The sequence below is a fragment of the Alligator sinensis genome, unplaced genomic scaffold (assembly GCF_000455745.1).
Source record: "Alligator sinensis unplaced genomic scaffold, ASM45574v1 scaffold27_1, whole genome shotgun sequence".
In the NCBI taxonomy this organism is placed as follows: domain Eukaryota; kingdom Metazoa; phylum Chordata; order Crocodylia; family Alligatoridae; genus Alligator; species Alligator sinensis.
The window spans coordinates 939,717-955,387 of NW_005842554.1; the positions used below are offsets into that span (position 1 = coordinate 939,717).

Genomic DNA, 15,671 nt, shown 5'->3' on the forward strand with positions numbered 1-15,671 from the left:
GCAGGGGGGCACCCAAAGGCATCAGAGGGATTGGGAGCCACGTATTCAAAAAAGGGCATCATGGCACCCCTGGGACATGGGTCCTATCACAGTCAGATCAGATGATCTAGTAGCCCTTTTAACTAAAGCTCAATGGGTACATCAATGCCACAGTCTTTTTGGCAGGGTAAAACCTGCACTGAGTTTCATGCTGCCACAGCTAGACTCCTACCAGAACATGAACCTTTTAAGGCTACTTAGAGCATATCTACAGTACACTGCTGTGTCCTGCTGTGACTCAGTGTAGACCCACTCTATGGTACTTAGAAAGTAACAAGCACCTGGCCTTTCAAAATGCAACTGATCAGTTATGGAGTGGAAATGGACAGTGATTCCAGTATCTTGGCTTTTATCACGGTAGATTTAGAATAAGCTGTAAAATTATCAGGTCCCTTCCAGCCATTGTATTTGGGTCAATGATCTCCAGCAGCAGAGGATTCCACTAGTGATTATGCATAGCACAAAGGAGCATTTCCTTTTATTTGCTATTTACTATCCTCTAATTTAATTAGGGGTCCCTTGGTATTAAATTTTAAAAGAAGGTAATTGATCAGTCTCTCAGTTTGGGCCTATGCCAGGATGACAGGTAACTAAGGCCTTTATTCACCAAGTAGAGTGAATGGAGCTGTGATGAGTAGAAGGGCGTATAAACCACAACACTTGTTTGTTGCAAGGAATCAAACTGTTTTTTCATGAACTGTCATTACTGAGCTCTGCCTAATTCCTGACCTCATCTCTCTAATAGGAAGCCGAACCAGGTCTTGTACCCTTGCCTACCTAGGTCCTGTATACAGAAATCTCACCAACTCCTGTTTGTGTCTGGGATTCTCCCATTCTTGTAAGGGCACTCCCCTTCAGCAGTGGGTGAAGAGATTCTGGTGTTAAAGTGGTATGATCTTCTTGCTGCCAATGGACACAGCACATAAGAAAGGGGCCTAGCCAGTAAGGTGGCACTACTAGAGATGGTAAAGAGAGCAGCCACTCCAAACTCCATCAGCATATAGGTGGACAGAAGGAGTTATGCTCTGGCACTGCTACTGGGGCACTAGAAGGAGGCACAAAAGGCAACAAGGTGGAGTGAAGATGTAACAAGGTGGAGTGAAAGATGGCCATTAAAGATGTAACAAAATCAGAACAGGTTTAAGAGAGTTTTTTCCCAAGAATATCACAAGTGGCTATCTAGACTGTAGTATAGTCCTTAACTCATACTGTGTTTCTTCAAGCCCAAAGGGCCATATAGGCACAGCTCCCATTCTTCCCTCCATATGCTCAAATCTGGTACTTAGTGTGCTTCTTTTCTATAAGAATGACAGGCCCAATGGAGCCAAGTTTTAATGACAGATCTAAAGATGTCTTTTAGTTCTAATTGTTCTGGGATTGGAGTCAAACTGAGTGCTCTCCTTCTCCAACAATATAGAGCAAATTACACCACCAGCTCTGATGCCATCAAAGGGCTTGCACAGGTACAGCTGAAAGCTGATAAACCATTCTGTTGATGATGCACAAAAAAGGAACAGACTCCTACCCACTCATTCTTCCTTATACTGGCTCTGCAAGGGTAACAGGTGTAAAAAAGTACCACAGCACCAGTATGAGGGTGGCAATAAAGCCAGAAGAGGTGACTGATACATGCAGGGATCTGTTGAATAGGAAGGGGCATTGCTGTGCCATGAATGACCTTGTACCAGAGATAAAAGTAAATGACAGACAGCATTCCCCCAGGGGGAGATGAGATCTCTACACAAACTGGGTCGAGCACTTTGGTTATTCTCCACCTGAAACCTCCCACATACCCATCCTGGGCTTGACCCCTAAACCAGTCCCCATACCTTTTTGCTTGCAGAGCATGCAATTCAGCAGCAGGAACATTGCTGATCTACTTTGTCCTAATTACTCTTTTCAAGTGTTTCTAGCTGTTAAACATTTTCCCTAGCACGCTTTTGCCTTTTTTGGCTGCGAGGTGTGTCTGCACTAAATCTCTACAACAACTCTGACTCAAAAGTGAAAACTGAAAGGAATTCTTAACACCACAAAGCACCCCTCAAACAACCCAACCCAATGAACTCTTGTCTCTTTCATGAGATGAGCAGAGGAGTCTCCTTTGTGTCATTGTTTCAACCCCTCTCAGGGATCTGGGTTTTCCATTCACCATGGAAAAATGTTGTAAAATGTGGATCTTCTTATTTTAAGGAGAAAATCCTAGATTTTCTCCTTTAAAGAAAAAAAATGTAGGAAATGATGGGTTTCCCCTTGCAGGCTGGCAGAGTTCCAAACTGCAAGGTGCTGGGGGGAGCGGGAGGAGGGCGGTCAGGCAGGGGGCACCATGTGCACCTGCACACATACACATGCACGTGGCTGCTCAGCAGTCTAGAGAACAGCTCCTACAGGTAAGTTGGGGGGGGGGGGGGGGAATTGAAGCCCCCATAGTGAGGGAGGGAGGGAGTGAGTTGGGCAGGGCTGGGGCTGGCTCTGGGCTAGGGATGCTGCCCAGCCAGGGTGCTGCATGGGGCTTGGGGCCTGGGGCTGGAATGCGCGACCACAGGGCCCAGGTGAGGAGTGGGATGGAGCCATGGGCAGCTCGGTCACAGGGTGGGGGGGCAGGGAGAGGGAGGGTGAAGGAGAGGGGCTGGCTTCTCGCTGCTGTGTGCACTCCTAGGGGTGGCAATGGAGGGCCCATGCCCCCCTAGATTTTCCACAGGGTGGGGCCAGTGCAGGCTGCCTGCTGCAGGCTTGGGGCTCCCTGCACTACAGCTCTCCCTCAAGGGGCCTCTGTAGTCCAGCGAGTGGGTCCTGGTGCAGCAGTGCCGAGTAGGGTGGGAAAGCTCAGTGCCACCTTTGTAAGCCCCACAGCACCATGGCGAAGAGCTCCCTGCCCACCTGGCAGCAGCGGGGCTGACAGCGTGAGTTATGACCCTTGCTGCTGTTGGGCAGGCAGGGGGGTACCTCTCCATGGTGGCCCAGTGCTCCTGGTGGTGGCACTGAGCTTCCCCACCCGGTCCCGCTCTGTCCTGCTGCACTGGGTCTCACCCACTGGGCCATGGAAGCCTCAGGGGAGGGCAGCAGGGCGGGGAGCCCCGAGTCCTCAATGCACAGCCCGCATCTGCCCCCCACTCCCCCAGCTCTGCGCCAGCTGTGCCACCTGGAGGGGAGGAGGAGCCAGGCTTCATGCTCCGCCACAGCAGCTGCCACCTCCTGTGGGTGGCAGACAGGGCTCAGGCATTGCTAGGAGGGACAGGGGGCTGTGGACCTGGGTCCCTGGCCCCTTTGGCAGGGCTGGGTGGAGCAGGGGATTGTGGGTGGGGAGCAAGGGGCACTAGCATGGGTGGGGGAACTGTGGGTGGGAAGCGAGGGGCACCTGAAGGGTTGGAGGGCTGTGGATGGGCAGTGAGGGGCAATGACCTGGGAAGGGCACTGGCATATCAGGGCTGCTCAGCACAAACAAAGCAGTGGGTGCAGGGAAGGGACAGCCACAGCTGGACTCATGTCCTTGTGAGTGAAGGGGGCAGGGAGAGCTCTGATTTTCCATGATAAAAAACCCAAAATCAAATGCCAAAGTTTATAAGTATTTAGAATTGATTTTATTATAGTGACTCAGGCATTGGTAGGCTTCCAAATTGCTTTAAAATTGTAAATATATCAATAAAACATTTTGTTCAACCAATACCTGTATATATAGTGGCATTTCATTTTAATCCTGGAAAAATGCAGAGTTTGGGGGTTTAAATCAGAGAATTTGTGATTTTTTTATCAGAGAATCTGAAATTTTTAAACAAAAAAACCCCAGGATCCCTGTTAATAATCAAGGCGACTGTGCTTCCTCTCATAGAAAAATACATCTCCTCTATTCCTGCTCCCATCATTGCTTAAATAAACAAAACTTCTGTGCTTTGAGGTCTTAAATCAGTGAAGATAAGAAAAACAAATAGCCAAGGAAGTAAAGCAAGTCCAGAGAAAAGGCACAGGTGAGAGTACTCTAGTCTAGGACACTGTGAAGGTTTCTGTATCCCTTCTGCTTGACTCTTAGAAAACTTTGCAGGCAGCAGCTCCATTTCACCCCAGGAAGCCCAAAAGAACTTGTGACAGATGCAATTTTTTACTTTTATCTACAAGCAACGAAGACATTATTCTGAGCAGGACAGATGAAGAATTGATTATGTTGCAGTCAAAGTGAGATTTAAACCTAGTGCACTTAAGGATTGACATGACACCTCATTCGATTGACAGAAAGGCTTTAAAACTATACCACAACTGAGCTATAAAACTAAATGACAGAAAAAAGACTCCTTCCCAATACTCAGTGAAAGAGCTATCACAAAAGTCCTACTATATGGCTGCTGCAAGAGTGTCTCTTACCAATGCAGGCAGGAAGTGGTTTCAGTCTTTACAGCTTTCACTAGGCCAGGATCAAGAGCCTGGAAGTGATGATCAGAAGGGCTGTGCAAAACAGAAGCGCTCCGTTTCGACCAGCGTTTCCATGTTTGATGGAAGTGTTTTGTTTCGACTTTTGTTTCAAGTCGAAATGTCTGTTCCGTTCCGTTCCATCGAAACGTTTCGCCCTTTTGACCCTGTTTCGACATTTCACCCCAAGGATATAATGGGGAAGGTCAAAAAAGGCTATAACTTTGTTATTTATGGCTGGATTTGGATGAAACTTGCAGGAATGGTAGTCCCTTCTGAGAGCATGAAGCGTGTCAAGTTTCAAGAAGATAGGTACAGGAGGTTCAGAGAAACTGCACTCCAAAATCTTGAGAGCAAAATTCATGTCACGTGTATGTGTTAAGCCACAGAGGGGTTAAACTGCAGGAATGGCAGCCCCTGCTGAGGCAACAAAGACTTTTAAGTTTCAAGGAGATAGGTGCAGGCGGTTCAGGCAAACTGCACCTCAAAATCATGAAAGCAAAACTCATGTCATGTGTACGTGTTAAGCCACAGCAGGGTCAAAACTGCAGGCATGCTAACCCCTGCTGAGGCCATGAAGCCTGCCAAGTTTCAAGGAGATAGGTGCAGGGGTTTGGGGAAAACAGCACCTCAAGCTGCAGACAAGCAAAACTTGTGACATGGGCGACACTGTGTGTGTTAAGGTGCAGCAGGGTGAAAGCTGAAGACCTGTTAGCCCCTGCTGAGACCAGGAAGCCTGCCAGCTGTCAAGGAGATGGGTGCAGGGGTTCTGGGTTCTGGGGCCCTGTACCTCTGGCCACAGGCAGGGAAAACTGGTGTCATGGGTGCTTGTGCAACTATCTGTCTTGGGGCAGAGGTGTGGGGGAAACCACTGCAGCCTGGCTGCTAGGCCCTGCTGCAGCCACAAAGCCTGCCAGAGTATTGTTGGCCCTGCTGGCAATAGCATCGCACTGCTGGCTCATGTTCATACTGTGGTCAATTATTACCCCCAGGTCTGTGGTGAAAAGGGATGGGGATCTTCAGATCTGCTGCCTGATGAGAGGCAGCAGTTGCACAAGCACCCACGTCATGAGTTTTGCTCGAAACAGGTCGAAACAGCCTTGAAACAAAACCAGTGGAGAAATTTCGCACAGCCCTAATGATCAGCTGGGTGCAGGTACAATGTTGCAATGATTTCTCTCTCTCCTGGAGTGCACACTTTTCTGGCAACTGTTTCATTCTTATACCATTCCATTGTATAGCTTCAAAGCATTCTTCCTTGATAGTTGGTCAATTAAAGTCTGAACAAAGCAGGACCATCACAGTACATTTGCTAACTGCTTGGATCCTGTTTTGGGTCATAGATGTTAGATGTTAGGGTCAGAAGGGACCTCAATAGATCATCGAGTCCGACCCCCAAACATCATCCAGGTGTGAAACTTGTTTTTCCAAGCTTTGATCAGCCCAGAGGTTACACTTCAGTCAAAAGTCTTGATTGACTGCATGGGATACCTTGGGGCACTGATCACAGGACACTGCTTTCGGTAGTTGTTTTAAAGATGGGGCAGAATTAGCAAAAGTCTGCACTGGTGATAGTCCATGAATGGGGCAGAATCTGCAATAGTCTGCAGCCGTGATAGTCTATGGAGACACTGACAAAACTCCAGACAGACACTGAATGCCTGTTCTGATAAATATGCCTTAATCAAGGGATGATGTCTTAACAAGGAAGATATAGTCACATAGGGATATGCAGTTATTTATGAATGGTTTAGCACAGGAGTGGGCAAAATACGGCCTGCTTTGGGTCTTTGTCCATCCCGCGGTGGGTCCCTTGGTCCCACCTGGCCCAGGCACTGCCTGGCAGCTGTACAACCTGCTGCCCCCTGGGCCTACAGCAGGGCTGGGGTGGTTCTGCAGCTAGACTGCCTTTCTAGGCAGCCCAGGTGACAGGTGACTCCTTCTGGCTGCCACCAGCCAGAGCCCCGCAGTACTGGCAGGGACCTGTGTGCACAGCCCCGACCCCATGCACCCTGCTCGTGCCCAGGCTCTATGCACACCTCACCATACCCACAAACATGAATGACTGGTGCCTCCCAAGATTGGGGGGCACCATGGCAGTGAGCAGTGAATGGGGACGGCTGCTGGCATCGGTGTTGGCAGTGGCGAGTAGCAAGCAGGGACTGCCTGTAGCCAGTGGTGTCGGCGGCAGTGGGGGTGGTGGGGGTGGTGAGTGGCAAGCAGGGACCACTTGCAGCTGCCACTGGCCGCGTCAGCAGCAAGGGCAGGGGTAGGTGCGAGCAGCAACTGCCCGCAGAAGCCAGCAGCAGCTTTGGCAGCAGCCAACCTCAGTGGGGGTGGCACGTGTCCCCCCTACGTGCCGCCTATGTCCGCAAACCCCACAAACACATCCTCCGCCACACACAATTACACACCTCACAAACACTGCACCCAACCATACCTTCCCCCCAACACATTCGTGTGTCTCTGGGGGAGCTCCATGCACTGCTACACTCACACACCCCACCACACACACGCACCCACATGGCCCCATGCAGACCGCCAGCCACCCTCCCCCTCCACACACCCCACAGCCCCCCACAAACCCAACCCCCACTCACCCTTACCCCCACACCCCCCCCACCACAATATACCAGCGTAATACTTCATTTTGAGCTATTATGCAATCACCTCTATATATACAACAAAACACACACAAACCAGGACGAAAATATATTTTTAAATAAAATTAAAATATGCTATTATCAATGTATGATTTTTAATATATAATTTTTTTTTCCTGTTCCAACATGTTGAACCCCCTTCCCAGAAGGAGTACTTCTGGAGGCAGGAGGAGGAACTTCCGGTGGCAAAGGTCAGAGGTTAGGGGGTGTGGAGGTGTGGGGACTTCCAGCCCCAGGGTGGTGACCAGGAAGCGGGGCTCCTGTCAAGGGGCAGGGCTACGCTTGCAGCCCTCAAATGCTTGCCAAAACTCATTAAACAGCCCTCCAGCCGAAATAATTGCCCACCCCTGGTTTAGCGTGATAAAACATTGGGTACATTTGCAACTAGCACAGGAGATTAAATCAATTGGGATTGCTTAATTTTTGCATGGTCCCAGCCATGATCTTGCATTCTAGTGCAAGATGCACTGTTATTTTAATATGATCATTTACATTTCATGTGTCCATCTGGCCAAGCTTTCAGTCATTAGATTACATAAGGTACCCAAAGGAAGTGTACACATAGGGACTTTATTTGTACCTCATATCAAGTACTTGCAATAAGTGCAGGGCAGAGCCACTGTGAGGGCAAGGTATTTGGCTAACTGTGCGCTGTAGGGATAATGTTGATAAAACTATGAATGATGAGAACTGGAGCATTGGGTAAGTATAAAAGATGTTTAGCCCTTACAGATAAGAGATGTTTCTAATCTGATGGCTAGAATTTCAGTCACATGGATGTCAGACTTAACACAGAATAGTACAGAGTTTCCATCTGGTTTGGAAAATAAAGACAGGTAGATGCTACCTTTAAAAGAAAGTAGAAGTTGACCCGATTTATAGGGAGTACTGTGCTGGTCAGTCTAATTTTAATTCTATCTAATCATCTTGGTGACTTACCAGCAAAGCGAGACTGCTCCTGCCTTCACAGAGCACCTCATAGTTTATTTCTGTCTACACAAACTGGGTTTTTGAAGGAAAACTCTAACTCCAACGTTGCTTATTATACCAGTGGCAGCCAACCTTTTTGGCAGGTATAACACAAATTAGCTCCATACACTCCCCAAATGCTACTCTGATCCCCTTCCCCTACCCAGGCTGCTGCTCTCCTTTGTTCCCAGCCCTGTGCTCCCTGCCTGACCCACTGCTCTATCTTCTGCTTCCTTCCTTGTGCTCCCTGACCAATTTGCTATTTTGCTTTCTGTTTTCTGCCCTATCTGCTGCTGTGCTGCCTGCCCCCTCCCTGATCTGCCACATGCCACACACGAAGGCTGTCTGTGCTGCTTGTAGCACCCATGCCGCAGGTTGGCCACCCCTGAATTATACCATCACACCTCTCCAAGCAAGCCTGAAGCTCCAGTAGTTCTTACTCTTATACCATCACCACCTGCTAGCTAACATCTAGTTATCATACACCTTCTGGTCCAACAACTCTGCAGTGGTAAAGGAAAACAAACACATTTCCTTTACAATTGCTTGGGATGGCTAAGATAAGATAGTGTAGTACTTCTTGAATAGGCAGAAGCTAGATTGGTGAGCTTTTATTGTACCAATGTGTTGAGTTAGGAGAAAAAGGAGACAAGCCTCCAGGCTTCAAGTGCCTCCTTATCTTTCATCTCTTGCAGTTCTACAGGTTGGTGCACTAAAGGAGATTTCATCTCACAAAGTTTGTTTCTGCTGTCTGAACCATCATAGCCAGACCACCACGGCTAAATGGATAGGTGCTGTACAGTGGCAAGTGCCACCTAGAGGCTATTCCCAATATTACCTTTAACACCTTGTTTTCCAGTTTCTGTCTTAAGTTGTTTATGCGAGTGCCTCACAAACTATATGTATCTATCTTCACAACACTCCTATGAGGTACCTCAATACTATTAGCTTCATTTTACAGAATAATGAGGGATGTGATCAAAATAACACTGTCCTTGGTAGGACAAGAATTGAACCCAGGGCCCCTGGAGCCTTAGGTGTGCAGTGATAAGTAGGTAAGCTACCCTGCTACAATGCCAGAGATGACTATTCTTAAAATTGCTCTGGACTTGTTCTGAAGCTGCTCCCAGCTGATGCAACTGTAATTCAGTACCTGGTCAATCCAGCTGGGCACTCAGAGGCAGCTAAACAGGACACTAACCACATTCCTCCCCTGTGTGCCAGTGGCTACTATAATCAGTGTTTAGCTGCTAGGCTCAGACACATCCTTAACCTCCCAAATTGCTAACCACTCAGTCTTTCTTCCACTAGCTATAAGTTGGAAGTGTAACTGAATAACATAACATCTTAGAAACCAGGTACTTGCCCATGCACATGTTGGATAAGAGTGTACATGTACTAACACATTATTCTTCCCCACTCCTTGAAGTGAGTTATGTTGGGGGCCTTTCACAAAGGCCTGGCAACAAAGCCACACATGCCAAAGAGCCAAGATCCACAAGATCCCAGCAGTTAGTTGGATGGCCAGGTCAGCCAGGAAAGTAGGTAATTGAAAAATGTTTCATTTAGATAGCAAACACCTTTTCCACAATAGAATTTGCACTGAAATGAGTAAGAGAAGCCATGTCTACAGCAGCATCATGGCAGATAACAGTTATAGGAAAACCCTAAGGAGCAAAAATCTTGGGCCCTTACAGTTATACATAGGACAAAATCTTGGTTTACTAAGGACAAACAGGGCTGATGTATGCTCTTGCCACAAAATCAGTGGCAAAACGATGGCTTCATTTTTGTCCTTGGCTGATACCATCATCACTGTGTCTTTAAGTATTTTTGCCATAGTATTAAGGAGAATAAAATACAGCTCAGGCCATGGGAAAAGGTTTCTACTGAAATGGAGGTAGACCATGGATGCAAAAAAATGCATCACAAGCAGCTCCCTACATACTTAGGGACTGTAAGAGTTCTATTCCACTCGTTGCTAAGAACTGTGCTCTAGATAGTAGCAGCAAATCAAAGTGAACTTAAACATTCATCTTGTTGGATCATTGATTTCACCGTGTATATAAGAAAATTTGATGTTAAGAGCATTAACTAGCTAGATTTTAAAATCACTGATATTATGTTCAGAATAACCCTGCTATTTCAAAGAAGAAACAGTCTTAGGAAATGTTTTTTCTTGATTTTAGAGGTGTTATTTCAAAGAAGATGCACGTTTATAGGTAGAAATTAAATAACAGATTCCCTAGGAAATGTTAAGAACGTAAAACATTTTAAGAGGAACTATACGATGAGCACCATCACCCTTTACTATTTCCCCCATCTGGCTTACAGTAATAGGACAAACCACCCACAGACCAAAGAGAAATCAACACTTGTCTTTGGGAAATTAAACAAATTTTAATGGTTTAAAGCAGATAGTTGTGGAGCCCCTGCCTGGCATGTGCTCTACGTCCACTGCTCTCCTCTGTACAAAGGCCACTTCACAGGGAGAAACCAGTCATGAGAATTATTCCATTACTCAATTGGCAGTCATTAGAAAAAAAACAGTGGGGCCAACAGAGCAGGAGAATCTAGGATTAGGGCGCAGAGAGTAGGGGATGGAATGCAAATGTGCTAGCTTGGTATTTAGAAGGCTGGGTGTACATTTACCCGTAGCTCATAGGGGCTTGGTAGCTGTTTTAGAACTGTCAGTCACATCAAAGGAATGACAGGTGTGATGCACTGTTAGCCCAGCTTTAGGATGAAGCTATCCAAACCAGGGAAACTTGCATTCCACAAGAAAGGCTTGAGGGAAGATTCTTTTGTTCAGAGGATTAAAGTCTCTTCAGTGCCCTTGTTATGTTGTTAAAAGTGACTAGGAGATGAGGAAAATTTCTGGGCTTCCTTATTTGGCTCGGCGTAAGTGAGAATAGCTCTGGACAGTCCTTGCCACTGCTTCATCCATGTTAACCACCGGCTTGTAGCCCATGTCCCTTTTGGCCTGCTCACAGCTATAGTAATGAAATGTACCAGCTAATGCAACCCGCATGGGGGTGAAAGTGGGCTTGACTGTAATGAACGGACTCAGCAGCAGCACCACCAGAGACAGGAGGAGAGCCAGGTAATAAGCCAGCCAATAGGGGATTTGGTATTTAGGTTCATCGTAGTTCAAACCGGTCAGGATACGTGACAAGAAAGTCCAGAAAGGGATTGGCTCATCATTTGTGATGTGAAATGCCTGAAAAAGAGGAAGACAGAACCTTTGGAATTAAAATATGACTGTTCACACACTTTTTATATACCTTCACTTGTTCTGTTCTTGAGGGAATTAAAATGCTCTGCCATGAAGATTTTTCCAATCAGATCAGCTCTATATATGACTTGAAAAACTACACTAGAAGAACAACATGTGACTTCCTTATTTAGAGAGCCCATTTCCCCTAAAAATCCATTGGGCTATTAGCAATTGCTTAAAGAATTAAATGGTGCCACAGCATCCATGCTGGAATAGCTTCAGTCTTGGGAAGTAGTGGTTTTGATACATGTCAGAAGTGGGGCATACTAAATAGGCTTTTGAGAATTTCTGCTGTTGAAGACCATGTGTGTTTTGTCACAACAAAGTTATTGTACTTTGGATGTGTTCAGAGCCTTGGCTGTAATTCTGCTGGCAAGGAATCTTATGAAATTAAATCTAAATACAGTTATATATATTAGCCCTTGTGGCTGCTCAGACTGGTCATTATATGCACAAAATGTTTGATTAAGTCTGCAAACAGGAGATACCCAAAAGGTGTGAGCTACTTTCATTACTGTATAAGAGGTGTTAATGTTGAAGAAAGGAGTCAACACTAATTATTCCATTATTGAGCATAATAATTTGGAATTGTAAGTAAATCTTGGGTAGGGTGCCTACCTTAGCTAGCCTCTGGTGAAGGGATGTGCCAGAGCAGAATGCACAGTGATGAGCAGTGGAGGCCTATCTTACCTCACACAGGCTTTTCTAGTCATACATAAGACTCATACCTTACCTTCCCACACAGGGGAGAGTCTCTGTGAAGATGTTCTGCAGCCTGTATGTGCCCATGGACCACATTTTCCACAAAAGTAAAGTCCACTAAGTTCTTCCCATCCCTGCAAAGACAAAATGGAAAAACTTGCCACAGAGCATGGGGCAGGCTGAATATCTGGAAGTCGCAAGCTGCCAACCAACGTAACTATTCCCAGGTTCCCCTTTCCCAATTACTGTTCAACACTGCAGTAATATACTTAAGTAAAAGAATTGTGCAGTACTAGGAAAGTTAATATTACACAAACTAGCACTACTATATCTGGTTGAGGCTGACACACAATTAAAACTGGATCACTCTTAGGACATAAACAAGCATGGATGTTAAGCACCTCAAATCCTGAAGTGCTTTAAATCTGATGTGCTTAAGCACTGTGTAGACATGTATATGAAGCCACACACCATAAAGGACCTCTGACTGGAGTGCAGGAATCTTTGCAAGTCTCTCAGACTCCAGAAGACCCTGAGGACAAACAAGTGCAAAGAAGAGCACTTCCTGGATGCTGGCCCAACTTCAAGTAGAGGGAGACAGCAGAGCACTGGGGAATGCCAAAGGACTGAGCAACTCCTTGTTGTGCTCTGAGGAGAGTGCAGACATTTCAGGAAGCACCTCCAAAGACACCAGCCTTTTTTCAAGGACCATTTTTGAAGGGCTTTTTCGGGTGTGGACACCTGCATTGTCTGGAGCACTTAAAGGCACCTGAAACACTTCAAACAGCATATTTATCCAAGGTCTTTGTGTATGAATGATCAGCTTGGACTACTGAGCAAACTAGCAGGATTGAAGAGGGCTGTGACACTGGAAGTCATGTTATCATATTTACAGTTGGAATGACAGTTTGACCTGTAATGTCACTATCAATATTTTCACCATATGGATCAAGTATCTCTGCTGTGAGATACTTGCACAAAAACCTTTTGAATTCGTTTCTCTATGTTACAGAGGTTTGTGTGATACCAACACTCTCCCCCCCATGAAAATCAACCCTTCTTCATGTGTCAAAGAGTAGGTGGGTATCTAGGGAAGTCATTGTCCTCTGAGAAGAAATTCCCATAGACAGGTTGTGAGGTTTAACAGTCTGTCAATCTCAGAGGCACCTCATGGCAGAAACTTTGACTTAATACTGTTGGTGGGCCATTCTACATTTTGAGCACTACAGATTTAACAGCATTCCCCTCTGAAAGGACTGCCGTTTTGACATCATATTTCACATACAGGTGTAAGATGCTCACCCAATCATGAACTTCATTTTTCCACTCTTTGCTGCCTGAATGAGGATGGGAACCAACTGGGGGTCCCTGGGACCAAATATCCCATGAGGGCGAATGGCAATCGTGAAGAAATTCTTATCTGGGTCATTTGCACTCAGCACTTCCTGCAGGCGACAAAAACACTTAATCCAGATAGAAAGGCTAGAGAGACTAAAAAATCACTTAGAAATGCATCTCCTGCATCAAACCATTGAGCTGTTTTCCCTGAACTGCTGCTCATTAAAAAGAAGCTGTACCCCACTCCTTTTCTGGGTAAACCTTCTACTGCTTATGGCTCATCTACTCCTATCTCACAGCATAGTTACATTATAGTGATTTATACCTGGATACAAGTGGTAAGTTACTGCAATTTATTTTCCACTATCTCAAGTGCGAGAAGACAAGACAGAGATTCAGCTGAATATTTAAAAGTAGTCAAATTGTTTATTATGTTGATACTCTGTATATTAGCGCCCAATGTCATGGTTTTTTTGGTATTTAATTTAAAATATGAGGTGACTGCGTTTAAATCCAAAGCTCCAAGGCACTAAGGACTTGAAAGTGAAACAGGGTTCAGTGCCTTTCATTGTCCAAAGTGGGAGAAATGGAAGATGCATTTTTTAAAATTTTTGTTAACATGAAGTTCTCTGTAACAAGTGTTCAAATGCATTTCCAACTGAGATTAAATTGACAGTATCTTTTTAAAATTCCTCTCTCTCTCTCATCTTTCTGTTCTTTCCACAGTAATTTTCCAGCACTCCCAAGAACAAACAGCCTTGAATAAATGTATAAGATTTTGAACCATCGGAGCACTGAGGGTCTGCAACAAACTTCCAATAGGAGTAGTGAGGGCAACATTAGTTTAATCAGTTAGTTAAAGTTTAATCAATTTTACGATTAAAAGTAAAAGTTTAATCCTTTTATGACCAGGTGACCTATCACCTGGACAAGGGGGAAGAGATTGATACCATATCTCTTGACTTTCAAAAAGCCTTCGATCTGGTATCCCATGATGACCTCTTGGCAAAACTGGCTAACTGTGGCCTCGGTTTCTCCACGATCTGCTGGCTGGGGAATTGGCTACGTGGTTGGGCCGAGAGAGAGGTGGTTGACGGAAGTCAATCATTGTGGTGCCTTGTGACCAGTGGGGTCCCTCAAGGCTCTGTCTTTGGGCCTATATTGTTCAACATCTTCATTAATGATGTGGACACTGGCATCAGAAGCGGACTGGTCAAGTTTGCTGACGACACCAAACTTTGGGGTAAAGCATCCACACCTGAGGACAGGAGGGCAATCCAGGTTGACCTTGACAGGCTCAAGAAATGGGTAGATGAGAACCTGATGGCATTTAACACCAAAAAATGCAAGGTTTTCCTCCTTGGGAGGAAAAACCCGCAGCATGCTTATAGGCTCAGCAGTGCTACACTGGCTAGCACTTCGGACGAAAGGGACTTGGGGGGTCATGATTGACCACAAGATGAACATGAGCCTTCAGTGTGATGCTGCAGCTAGTAAAGCAAGCAAAACGTTGGCTTGTATCCATAGATGCTTCTCAAGCAAATCCCAGGACGTCATTCCCCCATTGTACTCAGCCATGGTGAGGCCACAGCTGGAGTACTGCATCCAGTTTTGAGCTCCACAATTCAAAAAGGACATGGAGAAACTTGAGAGAGTCCAGAGGAGAACCATGTGCATGATAAGAGGTCAGGAAAACAGACCTTACGATGAGAGGCTGAGAGCCATGGGACTCTTCAGCCTGGAAAAGCGCAGGCTCAGGGGTGATCCGGTGGCCACCTATAAGTTTATCAGGGGTGCTCATCAGGATCTGGGGGAACGTCTGTTCACCAGAGCGCCTCAAGGGATGACAAGATCGAATGGTCACAAACTCCTCCGTGACCGTTTCAGGCTGAACATGAGGAAGAACTTCTTTACTGTCCGAGCCTTCAAGATTTGGAATAGACTGCTGCCGGAGGTGGTTCAAGCACCTACTTTGAATGCCTTCAAGAGACATTTGGATGTCTGTCTTGCTAGGATCCTATAAGCCCTGCTGACTTCCTGCCCTTTGGGCAGGAGGCTGGACTCAATGATCTTCCGAGGTCCTTTCCAGCCCTAATATCTATGAATCAATTTATAAAAGGGATAGCAGGACTAGATGACATAATAGCAGGACTAGACTCAGTCACCTAGAATATTCATTTCAGTCCTGTGTTCTCAGTGTTGTGGCAAAGAAGTTTGGCACCTGGGGCAGTCTGCCCTTGCCCCGCACACAAATCTGGGGGGGCCCATGCCCCCCCCCCCCCCCG

General features: G+C 46.1%; 1 protein-coding gene across 5 annotated transcripts in view; it reads right to left on the reverse strand.

Annotated features, from left to right (window-relative positions):
* Window positions 1-10,454: 10,454 nt before the first annotated feature.
* NSDHL (NAD(P) dependent steroid dehydrogenase-like) overlaps window positions 10,455-15,671 on the reverse strand; it is a 13,723-nt gene continuing 8,506 nt past the window's right edge. For all 5 annotated transcript variants that reach the window (XM_014523958.2, XM_006032183.3, XM_006032184.3 and 2 more), the window contains 3 exons: window positions 13,351-13,493; window positions 12,080-12,182; window positions 10,455-11,289 (listed from right to left, as the gene is read on the reverse strand). In XM_014523958.2, coding sequence (XP_014379444.1) covers window positions 10,957-11,289; window positions 12,080-12,182; window positions 13,351-13,493 — 579 coding nt within the window. In that variant the 3' untranslated portion in view covers window positions 10,455-10,956. The remainder of the gene's footprint in view (window positions 11,290-12,079; window positions 12,183-13,350; window positions 13,494-15,671) is intronic.